At 41.4% G+C, this 14740-nt stretch overlaps 1 protein-coding gene across 5 annotated transcripts in view; it reads left to right on the forward strand.

The window, feature by feature from the left end:
• Positions 1-14740, forward strand: part of ARHGEF9 (Cdc42 guanine nucleotide exchange factor 9) — a 327093-nt gene that overhangs the window by 230531 nt on the left and 81822 nt on the right. For all 5 annotated transcript variants that reach the window (XM_019540350.1, XM_019540349.1, XM_019540353.1 and 2 more), the window contains one exon: positions 3614-3805. In XM_019540350.1, coding sequence (XP_019395895.1) covers positions 3614-3805 — 192 coding nt within the window. The remainder of the gene's footprint in view (positions 1-3613; positions 3806-14740) is intronic.

Consider the following 14740-nt stretch of genomic DNA (forward strand, 5'->3'; position numbering starts at 1 on the left):
GTGGTGAAAAGCGAGGCTGCCTCTTGCATGTTTAAGCTCTGTTCTTTGCTGTGTCATTTTCTGTGTTGTCATTCACTCATCCAGGACAAAATTCGGGTGCGTGTTCCCCTCATCTCTTGTCTGTGATGAAGATCTCTATTGCCTATTCTGTGGTTGAAAAATCTGATGTGTATAGTGGGAAGGATAACTTTTTCCTTTGCCGTTGAAAGAACATTTTTTCCCTTTGTGTTTACTGTCTCATTAAAACTGCTGGTAGAAAAGAGGCGGGTTTTCTCCAAAAATCTCCACTTCTTGACCTTTCAAACTCACTGGAGAAAGACAAAACATTGGAACTGTAATAAAAGGGACGTTGTTTTATGGAAAAAGTAATTACCAGTTTGAAAGACAGAAACAAGCTAGAAAAAGGCTGTTAGGCTTTTCCTTCTGGCAATGTAAAGGGATACTGTCCATTTAAAAATCATATTTTGGAAGCAAATAAAATTTCTCAGCCTATTAATTTATATTGTAAAAAGGGAAAGAATATTAAAAATAAAGTTTTCTCTTAAATTTTTATGTTGTTTCCTTATTTTGTTTCCTCACAGTTTAGACAATGGCTAGTAATAGAGTTAGTTGAATGTTTGCTTTTAAGTAGATTTCTTTCAGATTTTCAGTGCTGCAATATTTGAGTTGCTGATTCTAAAAAAGGAATATGTTTATTTTAAAACAACTTTCTCTTAGAAAGTTTTTAAAACCACATGACTATTTCTGTCAGTCTTCATAAAAAAAATTATTTGTTTGTAAGCTGAACATTGAGCTCAATTTGCCTTGCTAATGTTTTTTAACCACTTTCTATTTGGGGACAGATGTAACAAATGGAGGAATTGTATTAACAGCAAGACCCACATACTTGCAAACACATTAAGAGCTTTGCTAAAACAGAAATAGCCAGCAGCTAATGGTATTTTTTAGTTTCTAAGCTGTGGATGTTTTATTTATTTGGTGAAGGAAAGAAAAATTGTGAATGTAGCAGCTACTATTTATTGCGTTTTGGGGCAAGCAGTGTAAATTCAGAATGTTTGCTGGCTAGTCCAAATCCTTCTAGATCAGTGGTGCCCCCCCCCAGTGTTTGAACTCCACGGACTGGAAGAATGGCACAGGGTCACTCCACGGGCTGGATTTGACCCCATGCACTGGGATAGGGTCCTGTACTGCCCCTGCTGTCTGGATCAAGCCCTGGGGCCCCACACCACCCCTGCCTGACCCCATGCACTGGGATTGGGCCTCACGCCAAGTCCACTTGGTCCTATGTGCTGGGATCAAGGCTGTTCTTGCCCTCACTCAGCCCCACACACCAGGATTGAGGTTCTGGGGCTCCATGTGTTGGAATCTGTCTCCAGGGCCCCTTATAACCACCAAGTGGCCCCGTGTGCCAGGATCAGGCCCTGATGGTACCTCCACCCAACCCTGTATTCTGGAATGGGGGCTCTGCATTGCCCCCCTGCAGCCCCATGTTCTGGTATTGGGGCCTTGAGTCCTCCCGCACCAGGATTGGGCCCTGCATGCCCAGTTAAGCCCACAAGGCCCCCATGCACCCAGATGACCCAGCACTGAGGCCTGGGTCTGGCCTGCAGGCTAGGGGCTGAGCCCCCTGTTTTACATTGCTCACCAAACTCGCACTCATTCAAACAATTTTTGGATGATTTCTTAATTCTGTCAGCTGTCTGTGTAGCAGAGGACAGCTCACAGAGTCTCTCCATGTGGAGGTAAGTGTTTTGTCCAGCTAAGGAACATTTCAGGCAAGGAAAACTTGTCATGTGAAATAAGAGAGATCACAGAAAAAAAGCATTCCTTTACACATCATATACTGTGAAGTTTATGAAAACCTCAGTGTCCTAACAAGGCTTAGACTAAGGTGAAGTTCAGCTTCATTCAGATTTTTGAACCAGACCTATGTTGCCCTTCTTAAATCATTCACCTGGGATAAAAGGAAACAGTTTATCTCTTCTTCAAAGGATGTTTTCCTTCCACATGAAGCCCTGACTGGTGTTATGTGAGACATGGGAAGGTTAACAGTATATCTTTGCAACAGATATTTCTCTAAGGTGGTTGATAATACATATGGCCATGTGTGCTACCGAGCATGCCCTGTCCTAATAGTTATCTTCATTTTATTACGTAAGTATTATTTTCTTTGGGGTCAAAACTGACACAATTTAAATTCCATCTACCTGCGAGGGGAATTCAGCTGTATTCCATGGCCACTGTGAGCCAGCTAGGCTGTTTCAAAACTGACTTCAGAGGACCTGGAAGGTCCCCAAGGAAAGACCCTGCTACAAAGCTCCATCCTGTTCTGCATGGGATTGGCCACAAAGACTCTTTATTCCTCCAGTGAGAGCTCCCCATGCAATGCGCATGCTGCAATCAGGAGGTGGAGCTAAGGGACATTCCTAGCTATTTTCCTTGCAGCCACATAGCCCAATTGGTCATGGCAACCTGAATGCAATTTAGGGTGGCCCTAGTGCCTGCTACAATGATCCCAAATTTCTCTTTCCTCCCTTCCCCACTGGGAACCTCAAGATACAGATGATATGTATGAGCTGTCCTCCAACATCCCTATGTTGGGCTCTGCAGTAACACAAGCATGGGTTCAGATCTGTTTATTAATCAGAATTGTAACCTTTCCCATTAAAAATCTGCACTGCACACCTGGAAGGGAAGCCAGTCCTGAGCATCAGGCACAGCTGAAGTGTGTTCCCACTAGCTATCTCTTCTCAGAAATAAAGATTAATAAATTAACTGAGATGTAATTAGCCATGCTAGACTGAACGTACACAGAAGGGAGAACAGGGTGGCACCTTATTGATTAATTCACGCAGAGAGGCACGAACTTTCATGGGTTACAGCCTTCTTCATCAGATGCTAGTCCATTCGTAGCATGCCAAAATAGACTGTAGCCTATGAAAACTCATACCTCTTTGAATGAGTTAGTCTATAAGATGCTACCCTGCTCTGCTTTCTGACATATTAATAGAATTAAAGGACACCTATACACATGCCAGTCATTTGCTCTGATTTGTGCTATTTAGCATGCGTTGGAGCAGACTCAATTAATCAAGTCCGCTGGAGCGTGCTAAATAGTATGCTCCAGTAGCCTCCATGTCGCATGTATTCAGTGTCCCCTCCCTGCACTTCAAAATAGCAGCAAGGGTGCTTTAACTGATGCTTGTCGAATGAGCTTTAGTTAAACCAAGCCCCCTGGTTCTTTATAATGTGGGATACTAAATACATGTGATGCTGTGTTTGCTTTAATTAGAGCAACTCTTGGAGCCACTTTAATTAAAGCATGCTTCCCCCCTGCATTCTGGAGCATATGTAAAGACACCCGAAGTGGCCTTCTATATTGTATCCAGGCAAAGAGCACTGCAGTAGTATTGTGTAGATGAAAAAATGTAGATGTCTATGACTGTGGAGGGTGCCACCTCTGAGAAGACAAGTTGCAACCTGCTGTCATCCTTTGTTTCTCCTCCAGCATCTCTCTGTTAACTTTTCTATTGCTGTCATGGATGTCTTGATTAATAAGGCTCCTGATGCTTCCACTAATAAACATGTTGCCATTCCCTTTTCTTCCTCACAGCTATGGGTGAACCAAGAAGACGGAGTAGAGGAAGGAACCAGTGAAGTACAGAATGGCCATTTGGATCCAAGTGCCGACTGCCTCTGTCTTGGCAGAACCCTTCAGAACCGAGACCAGATGAGAGCTAATGTGATCAATGAAATCATGAGCACAGAGCGCCACTATATCAAGCACCTCAAGGACATTTGTGAGGTACGTTGGGATTGTGTTAAAGGTTCATGATAGCAGTCCTCAAATATCTGAAAGGCTGCAATGAAGAAGAAGGGCAGTATACAATAGCTTTGATTTTCAGCAAAGCAGATTTAGATTAGATATGCAGTGCTTTACCAATGCACCATAATCCTGTGTCTTCAATACCTCTTGATTCCAGACTCCTCACATGCTTCTTACAGTGCAACACAATGCTGAAATGAAGCACAAACTGCTGTCCCCAGTCCTGGACTTCCGTGAAGCTTTATCAGTTTACCTTAGTCCTGCCTTGAAGTCCCCACTGCTGTGTGCGGTACTGCCCCCTCACACCATTCATGATGTGGATCAGGCTGCAGGCCTTCCTCGTGCCATTGTACCCCTTTTGAATTCACTTTCACCCTGATTTTGACCTTCTCCTGCTGATGGGAAGTTCTCAAACTCTCCTACCTATGTTCTTAACAGAGACAGGCATCTGTACCAAATTGCCCTATGCTTGTCACTGTTGTGCGTAAAAACTTAAACTGAGGGCTCTCCAATGTTTTCAGCTGGTAAAGTGAGGGTCTATTTCTTTTGAATTAGATGGATTAGGTTCCAGAAAGTTTAATGTGTGGAAAACATTCAGATGAATCCTTAAAAACCAAGGTGTTGTTGACTATGTGTGGTCATTAGAAATCCTAGGATAATGTTTTATGCGGGGTAATTTTTGGATTACTCTTTCCATTGATCACGCATTTCCTCTCCTCTCACTACTGTCCAGCTGTGCAATGCTTGCCTCTCCATTCCTGCAGAGGTTGAGTGGCTGCCTTTCTTCCATTGTGTGCGTATCCATGTGCTTATGCGTGTGTAATAGCGAAGCAGTATCTCTAAGTAAGGATTGAAGTTTCTGAGCATTTTCAGTTCAATCTGCTACTTAATTTGAGTTTATAATAATTGGACAATAGGACCTTTAAGAAAATGTTCCAATCATTTTTATTTTGACTAACAAATGCCTGGATTGTTATCCTTCAAACATGCCCTTTAATTAAAACTCATTGCCAGCTACTTCTGAATGTACGTTTGAAGAAATGAGGTTGTAATTAAGCAAAGTTAGTAGCAATTTTTTTTCACCATTTTCCCTATTATGTTCACAACATTTCCTTATTCAAAATGGCTGCTGTTTCTCCTTGTAAAGGTACTGAAGTGACTCATGCCCTGACTGCCCACAGAGTTTTCTCACTGTTTGAATTAAATGAATTATTTAATTATACTATGTACAACTTAAAGAAAATTGCAGGCAGATTATCTTTAGGGGTTCAAGCTGGACCTTTAGAGTCTCAGCCTGGCCCTCCTTCATGGAGTTACAGTGGCTGTTGTCTTCCATGTGGAATATTACACACAGCTCATTAATCTTCTTCATTATATAACACGGAGCCATAACTCGAACCTCAGGAATGTTAGTAAATATGCAAAATTAGACACAGGCCCAAGTTAAGTGTCTCAAGTGTAGTGTGTTTATGGAGGAAAGTATGATGGTGCAATTAACCTTTTGGGTGATACTGCAGGGAGGTTAATGTTTTGGGTACCACGTATATGTTTAACAGTGAGAAGCAGAAGGAAACTTGTTGTGGTGAAATGGAGTTGTTATTGTTGGAAGAACTGTTATTTAGTGGGCAATTAAGATATGCTTAGGAGGCGTCCTGTAACTTGCCATTTCTTTCTCTTTAGCAATTGTTTTGGGAGGCTTGGAGGATGACAAGTAGATTGAGGCTGCCTGTTAAACCCTTCTTAAAAGGAGTCTGTCTGTGGAGTTAAAATTCATGCTTTCTCTTATATATCACCATATCCTTGCATGATGTAACTGGGGTAGCTGCACTGAGCTGTTTGTTTATCCCAAGCTGAGAATCCAACACATACTTTCTCAGGTGTATTGAGGTCAGTCAGGATAAAGGCACTACACAAATGCATTGATACTATGAACTTTGGTACCTTGGTACAGTCTGACAGATGGTTGGTGAATCATGCTAAAATTGAGATCGGGTTCCTAGAAATTGAAATTGGCTTCCTGTTGTCTACTAGAAGTTTAATAACAATAGCTTTCCTTTCCCACAGAAAAAATTCTTCATTTTAAAAAGTTGATTTGTCTTAATTTGGGATAAAAAAAGGTTGTAATCACAAAATTTTGGTAGCAGAAACTAAGTAAAATTAGGAATTATCAAAGTAGTTTATGCTGGTAATTGCATATATTTTGTTCTGATTTTACCCACCTTTATATTTTCATTATTTTATTATAATCAGCATATATTTCTACAGAGGAAGTATTTTTGAACCAGAACATTACGTTGACATTTAGCATTTTGACAGTATGAAATTTTTAAAACTTTTTTTCAAGTTGAGAAATTTGTTGAAACTGACTTCTTTCCATGACAAGCTTCAAGTTTGAATTCTACCACAAAAACATACTGGCAAAAATAACGAACTCTTCTCTCTAAGCCGAACGTAGCCTTTTCTTCTGACATTTTGGGAAAAGCATGCAATGCCATTGAGGGATCATGTTTTTATCACATGATTCATGGGCTCTTTTTTTCTCTTCACCACCCTCCTTCAGAGGATAGCGTTCTTCAGAGCTTGATTTGCTCCTTGCTCTTAATGATCTCCAGTGAAGTCTACTACTATGAACTCAGGCCACTGACAATTTTAAACATAAAATCACGTGTCCGGTCTTTGCAGAATTAATACTTTATGCCCATAAGGACTTTGAGTTATTTGATGTCTTCATTTACTTTAACCTGGCCTTGTCTTGGTGAAAAAGCAAAAATCCATCAAAATGGGAAATGGGAATTTCTGAAAGGGTGGAAGAGTTGTGAAATCTCAGTAAGAAGCCAATGAGTTTGATTCAGTTCTTGTTCTAGTCAGAAGTATTTGCATTGAAGAAGTGAAGTATTGTAACAGTTTTTGTATATATTATTTCTTTACCTCCGCTGGTATTTTTTTATCTGATAAACCATGAATTTACTACTAGACAGCCTCTAATTAGGTCTTTTATTGGGCCAGATTGTCAACTGGTTCAAGCAGACATCACTCCACTGACTTTAGTGGACCTACACTGATTAAGGATCTGGTCCACTACATGGGAAGATGTGTGTCACCAAAACTCATATCTTGCTGTGCATTGCACTAAGTGGAATTGAAGGATAAATCTTACCAGAAGGTGGAGTACTAAACAGTGATACCAATGCTTTTTTTAAACCAGGGAAGACTGAAATGAGCATTCTCATTTGCACAGTGATGGGCCATCCATTGCTGGAGAGAAGCTCATCTTGCTTGAATTAAGGAGACAAATCAGAGCAATCTGTTTGCCCTGAGAAGGCTTTGAGACAGCTTGATCACTCCAGGCTGTATCCAAATAAGTTGACTTGACTGTGTGTTTTTGTGCTTTAGCAGAGTGTAGCTGGAGTTAAGAGCTAAGCAAGACAGCTTGATTTCCTATCTGTGCTACAGGGTGAACACAGGCAGAGGTGCTAACCTGTGCTGGGGAACAAACCTCCTTCTGACAACAAACTGACAAGGCACTGAAGTGTTGTTGACACTGCAAGTTTTATAAATTCCCCCTCATCCTTATTTACGGGACTGGAGGAAAAGCACAGCCTTGTTATAAATCAGGTAACATGAAAGCAAAAACCTGCCTGGCAGATGAAGGCTACACATGCATTGGGATTGGGTATATCAGCATGAGCCAGGTCTCATTTCTCATATGTAACCAAAAACTTCTTGTAGAGTTGTTGAAACATCTCAAGATGTGCATTTGTACTAGACTGCTGTTTGATTTAAGTGATTAAGGGCATTCAGCCTGTGGTGTCCTCTCTTGGAACATACCCAATGTTCAATAATGTATTATTATGCACTGTTATTATTATTACATTGAACGTACCACATCGAAAGAACATGAAGGTCACTCAGTCAAGAACTCAAAAGCTAGGGAGTGCCAGAATTAAAATTGCCTGCTGCCTGAGCAGACTGAGATTTGTCAGAGGCAGGTAACGAGGCCGAGTTTGGATGAATCTTCACAGGAACAGCAAAAGATACATCACGGACACCTCTGTCAAATATCATGCCCTTGCTGTAAAGCATGGTGGCACTAGCACTTCTCAGTTGAAGCATTGTAGGAATGTTTTAACACAGACAAAATAATGTATTTTCCTTACCTACATTATCAGAAATGCCTGAATCATTTTTTTTTTTAAATGTCACAAAAAATTTTAGCCTGAGGCAGACACCCAGCATGGAAAATTTCTGCTCAAACAGCTAGAGTTTGGCAAAGTAATAAGCAACTGAAAACAGGGTCTTCTAATGGGAAGTGTCAGGTAACCTTAACTGTAGGCGGCATTGCTAGCTCCACCTATGATACAACTCCATAGATGTGCACAGTATTATAAAGATACTAAAAATGTAGTCCTTGCTTCCTAGTCTAAGGTTTTGATAGTGTAAATGTGCTGAGCACCTTCAGCTCTCGCTGATTTAAAGGGTAGAGATGTAGGAGGAATCACACTATATACAGCATTGAGCATTAAGAGGAAAACTCCAAACTAAATGCAGAGAAACACTGGAAAGCCAGTGCAGGGATTCAAACAGTGGAGGTTATATCATGAGAGCAATGGGCAAGGGAGGTGGTTTTAACTGTGACATTGTCTGCACTGAAGATGGAAGAGTGAGCTGTAGGATAGTCAAAATGGAGGAGGTATGCTGGAGTTGAAAAGAGATGACTGATTACCCAAGGCAGTATTTTCCACATCAGGGTGCAGAATACAAATCAGATTAAACAAAGGTAGATAGGAGAAGTGATAAAGCTTGGATAGGAAGACAGAAGAAAAGAAATTTTTTTTTTAAGATAGCCCATGTTGTGAGTGACTTGGATGGATGACCTTTTCTCTGTCCTGAAGTCCTCACCCTAAAATTTTGCTCAAATCCAAGCACAGGAAAGCTCCAGGACACAGACGATTTTCTTTTTTCTTTATAAAGCAACAGCTTTCTAGCATTCATCCGAGCGTTATCAAGGCACTAGGACAGCTCTGAGCATTTTGTGGGAAATTCCAAATGTGAATGTAGACTGTCACGCTGAGTTTATTGTTCAGGGCCGGTCATATGAGTCCCCCCAAACGGACGGGAGCCCACTGGGGTAACAAGCTGACATTATTTTGACTCATTCTGTCAGAAAGTAGGTCTATATTTTGCATGCTGCCTCTGAGCCAACCAGCATAATGTGCTGGTAACTGTGAGGGCCCTTGGTGCGGCATATAAGGCAAAAGTGTTACTTATCATCTATCTTCCTCAAAAGCCCATCAAATATCTGAGGAGATATTAGCCCTTCCTTAGGGCCATTTCTGTCCTCAGACAATACGAGACTGGACAGTGATGCATCCACAAAAAATGTCAAGGGGAAAACCATGGGGCCATGGATCCTTCCCTATTAAAAAACACAGACCAGGGGTGTCAGAAAGGACGTATGGGGAATTGACTCTATGGGAACCGTACCAGCAGGGTGATCCATCCGTATGTTCATGAAGCTTCAAGTAATAATCAAGCCCGGCATGTTTTCACTTTTCCCACCGCAAGGTTTGTACCCGTAGTGTACAGTCTGCTGGTGCACGAAGTCTTTCTGTACTGGGGCTGCTTACAGTGTCCTTTTTACCTGTACTTTTGCTGGGGTGATACTCTTCTACTGTGTGCTCCTTCATGAACTTGACTACCTTTGTGCTAGGCATCGTGTATTTTAGACCGCATCTCCTTGTGGTTATGATGTCTGTTTCAAAAATCAGTTCTGCTGATGAGAATCATCAGTACAGCTATACTTGTTATATATACCTCATGCATGATAGTAGGCATATTCAGATATGTTTTAGAATAATAACAGCCTGGAAACAGAGACAGCCCAATTTTTTCCTTGCATTTAAGGCAACATGAGCTTCATTCCTGTGGTTGCTGCTGATGCATATGCATATCAAAATGGCTCTCAAACTAGGCCTATAGGTCACTAGGAGCAGTGGGCCCTACCATGATGCCCTACAGAAGGAGATATTTTGAGAACTGGGCGGTGGTCAGAGCTGAGGGATTTATCCATACAGGGAATCTCACTCTGAACTGGTCCATAGATATGAAGAAGTCAGAGAGCCATAAAATCACAGAATGATAGAGCTGGAAGGAACCTCCTGAGGTCATCCACTCCAACACACTGCTCATGGCAGTCACTCCTACCCTGTCACATAACTTCAAGGCAGATTGCCCCCAAAATACCAAGAGCACCCTAACCTGCCACAGGTAAAGCAGGAGGATGAGGACTGTCAGTGTCTTGCCACAGCCAAGGTTACTAAAATGCGCTTGAAAGATCCAACAAAGAGGCCCTTGTCCCGTGATACAAGGGAAGGCAAAACCCCTACAATCCATACCAATCTCACCCTGGGGTAATGCCACCTTATGACTTCCCATCCCATCTTCTTTTTTTTTCATTTCAACCTCCCACTCAGTTGAAGAAAAGAGAATGGGTCACAGTTATGGGTCGCACCAACCCCAGAGCTTAGAAAACTTAGCACTTACCCTCCTGCAAATACTCTCCAACTTTGGCCTACACCTTGGGGACTACATGAAAAAGTACTTTAGAAGGAGACAGTTTGTCAGCTATTTTTAGCTCTTCATTGAGCAAAGCATTCTCCAACATCTGCCCATCAGTCAGTTATCCTCTGTCACTGAGCAAACCTGATGGAAGGAGCAGGAGAAAGATGACATTGTTTTATGTAACAGAAGCAAATTTACTGGAAAAACTATGCAGCAGCCTTCTAGCTGATGCTTGCTGTGTGTTTATATATAATCTTCTGGCTCTTCCATTTGCTCACTCACATTGGAAACCAACCAACCAAATGCACAAACTGAATACAAAGCAAAGGCTTGGGAAGTTAGGATACGTATTTGTTTATTTTCCTTACAGTTTCATAGACATCTATGTGGAAATGTGCTGCTTCAGCTTCCGAGTAGCATGTGACTTAGGCAAGCTGTGTGAGAGGGAATATTCAGGATGGTAGCAAATAGCAATCCCAAGCCTGAACCTCATTTGCATATCTCTCCATGAAATGGTTTAAAAAATCAAAGTTTGTAAAGGAGGGGTGGTGGGTGAGCCTCTCCACAGATAATTTGCAAACAAACAAAAGAGTTTAATTTTTTGACTGTTTTGCAACAAATAATGCACTAAGGCCTGCCAACCATGGTACAAAAGCCAGAAAAACCCACTTAGACTTAGATGTCAGGCTGAAGTTTATTTCTCTTTAACGTGTGGGGATAGCATCGAAACGCCTCAGCCATCTTGAGCCTCCTCAGCTAAGTACAGACAGTCAAAAAGCCTGAGGCTGAATTAATTCAATCTTTGCAGATTAGTCTAAAATGCATAGATTGAACTGACAAGCAAGTGCACAGACATTCACTTTTGATTCTGGAAATGCAGCCACATGTCTGCAGTCATGCAGGCCAGAAGCCGGTGGGTGGAGGGGGGCTATAGAGCATGCTTCCCTGCTTGGCTGGAGAGACAGCTTCAGCCAAGGGTTAGCCCACCCATCCTAGGAGGAGGGGATTTGTAGGGGAGGTGCAAAACATCTTGGGATGCTGGGAGACTGTGAGTTAACTTGAATATGGAGACCGTGTGGGACAGAAGTTCAAAAAACTGATTTAGCTTAAATTAAATCTGATACTACATCAATTAAATCTGATACTACATTCATCCAGGTTTATCTTAAACCAGTTTTGGCCATTTTGAAAGTGGTTTATGTTCACTGAAATTCTGTTGTGTTACAGATTTGAACTAGTTTCTGATTGCTTATATTGATTTATGTGTAATTTCTATCCCTACCTCTTGTGCTTGGGAACATGCATAGAATAAATGATGGTCTCTGTCCCAGAGACTTTGTAGCACCAGCAGTTAGATAAGCTGCCTTTACTAGTAACCTGAGGAAATGTGTTCTTTTATCAGTGAAAGGCATTTTGCATAGGACCTGTCTCCTCATGCTGTCTTGCCTACAGTCATTTATCCTAGACAAGAGGACCATCCTTGGAAGGGCTTTAACCTGAAACATTGAGGAAAACACTCTATTCAGGGACATTTCTGTCAAAATGTGAACTTGTTTCTGAGTTATTTGCTGCTTTACACATTTTATTTCTAGAAACTTTTACACCCTAAAGCAGTTAAATGGAAAACTGACAGGTCGGTTCCCCACAGCTCAGCTCCCTGTGGATATTCAGCATCACAGATGCAGTAGTGGCAATGTGAGATTTGACTGCTTTTTACTCCTGTTAACACTGCAGAGCCAGCGTGGCTAATGTCGGGCAAGATGGAATCTATTCCCTCTTCTGCATCTGCAGCCAAGTTGTTGATTAATTTCCAATCAGTTGAACCTCTGCAAGCCTGCTGGAGACGAGGGGGCTACCCAGAGGTCACTGAAGATATAATTTAGCCTCCTGAACTTGTATTACTGGTGATGGTGCGTGGGATGGGAATAACTGCTGGGCAAACAAGATACTGAAATCACTGAGACACAATACACTTGGAATTCAGCAGTGCTATTTTTTACAGTTGTTTTTCAGTCAAGGACCATTCTTAGGAGTTCATCAGCTCTTGATGCTTATTCATCACAGGACTGTGATAGGTTGTGACACCTCGACATTTGCTATATTAACCAGTTTTGATGTTGCAGATCACATTAGAGCGCAGCTAGTGTGTGTGCCCAGGTACCAGGCCAAAGACCAAATTTCTTCATGCACCCCAGAAGTCACAGCATGCAGACAGCAATGCATGCGCAGCTGCATACACAGCTGCTCTAAAGTGAAACAAGATAAGGGAAGGTCAGATCTGGTAGTTAGAATACAGGTCTGCGAGTTAGGTCATTTAGGTTTGATTTCTGGCTCTGACATGGACTCATTATGTTACCCTGGAAGAGTCATTTAACTTTTCTGTGCCTCAGCCTCCATCTCTAAAACAAGGATCACAACGTGTTTGTATTTCACAAGAGTCAGGGGAAGGTGCAAACATGAGCTGTCATTTGCAAAGTGTTTTACATTCTTCTGATGGGAGGCAAAATATTATTACAAAAAATGCCTTGATTTCTATCTGACTAATATTATTTATTTGCTGAGCAAGTACTGTATTTTTAAAATTGCAGGACTGCAGATCAGGATGTTCCTTATCATGCCTTTTAAAATTAGAATAAGAGGGGTAAATCCAAGATACGAATCATCAAGGAATTCCAAAGGAGGCACCTGAAAGAGTAGAAGCCCAGATTCATTAACTATATTGGGGATTCTATAATAAAACCCTCCTAGGCTAAGAAAGAGAAACAAGATCCTTGCAAAAGACTGATTTGGTATTAGTTAAACTAGACTGTCAGGAAATTGGTCACTAATCATCAGTGTGGCCAGAAATAAGTTACAAATTTGATTATCTATTTAAAGGCTTCCACCGAGGAGCTGCATGGTGAACCTTAAGAGTGCTATATTATATCTTTTGAATATTTTGTATTGTTTAACAATAGCTGGGGGCGACTCAGCAGCCACAGTTCCCAAAGTGAGCTGTTCCAGTGGAACTTCTAGGATTTCATTCTCTTGATTTTCACCCTTTGTGAAGTAAAGAACAATACAATCACCTTGTGAGGTCCTAATATTATTGTTGTTGGAGGCTTCATTGATGTTGAGGCGCCATTGTGTTATATATTGTGGCCTGCAGATTGTAGAGTCTAAACAGACAAGAAAGAAAGAATGATGGAGGAAAAATAGACACAATGAGGCAAAGGGATGTGCCCACTGTCATAGAGTAGGGTCAGAAAAAATAGACGTCTCCTGGCTCAAGCTTAACTGCCCTGAACTCTAGAGAAGACTGTTCTAGGCAATTATTTGGATTTGATTGTGCTTCAGAAGAAACTAAAAGGTTAATTTAGTGGATTGGGAAAAAAGAAAGATCTGCAAGTAGGGAGGCAAATAGAGGCTAGTACACTGCATCCTTTCCCAAACCTTTTGTCCAGCTTGTCTATTTATATTGTAAGCTCTTTGGGACATAGACAGTGTCTAGGCCCCGGTCTCAGGCAGTCATTAAGTACTACCTATTTTTATTGTTGCTGTTGTTGTTGCTATGTGGCTACTGATGATGATGGTGATGAGTAGGAACAGGGAAAAGATGAAGGGATGATTTTGTAGATGTACTGGTTTGAAACTCAAGGGATTTGGGTTCAGTTTCCCACTCTGTATCCCAGTCTCAGTCTCTGATTTAGGAAAGCCATTTACATTCCCTCCGCCACAATTCCCCATCTAAGAACACAATTATTCCTTTTTTGTCCACCCTTTTCCTGTCTTGTGTAATTAAGTTGTACGTTCTTCAGTGTGGAGACTATCTTAGCATATGTATGTATAGTGGGATGCATGATGGGACCCAACAACAACTAGGAGTCTAGGCAATACTATAACAATAATACTAATACTATAACACATATAATAAACAATTGTTTACTAATAAGACAATAATTGAGAAACTAGAGAACAAAATCCCCCTATCAGTTATAGTGATGCCTCCCCAGTAGTTTAAAGTACTGATATAACTGGGGCAATAGGGGAAAGAGAAACGAAAGTGGGAGACAAAGTAGAACGGTGCTGTTTTGCTTTTCTTCTATGACATTTAATCAATGGCCTTAGACTTTAACCACTGTCGTTCCTAAGTCAGGCATCCAGTAAACCAAGACTGCCTGGAACCTGTTTTTTAGCATTCAGAATTGCCGCACAATGACATTTTTAGAGCAGCCAGACCAGACCACCTGCTTTTATTGCTGATACATCAGCAAATAAATAATTGTGTGTTACACCATGTATCATTTGGGACTGGGGAAGCTTCACGAGATTTGGAAAGGTGGCCCATTGCCTTTGGCCGCCCACAGTTTTTTG

This window comes from Crocodylus porosus, unplaced genomic scaffold (assembly GCF_001723895.1).
Source record: "Crocodylus porosus isolate Cpor-Errol unplaced genomic scaffold, CroPor_comp1, whole genome shotgun sequence".
Lineage (NCBI taxonomy): Eukaryota > Metazoa > Chordata > Crocodylia > Crocodylidae > Crocodylus > Crocodylus porosus.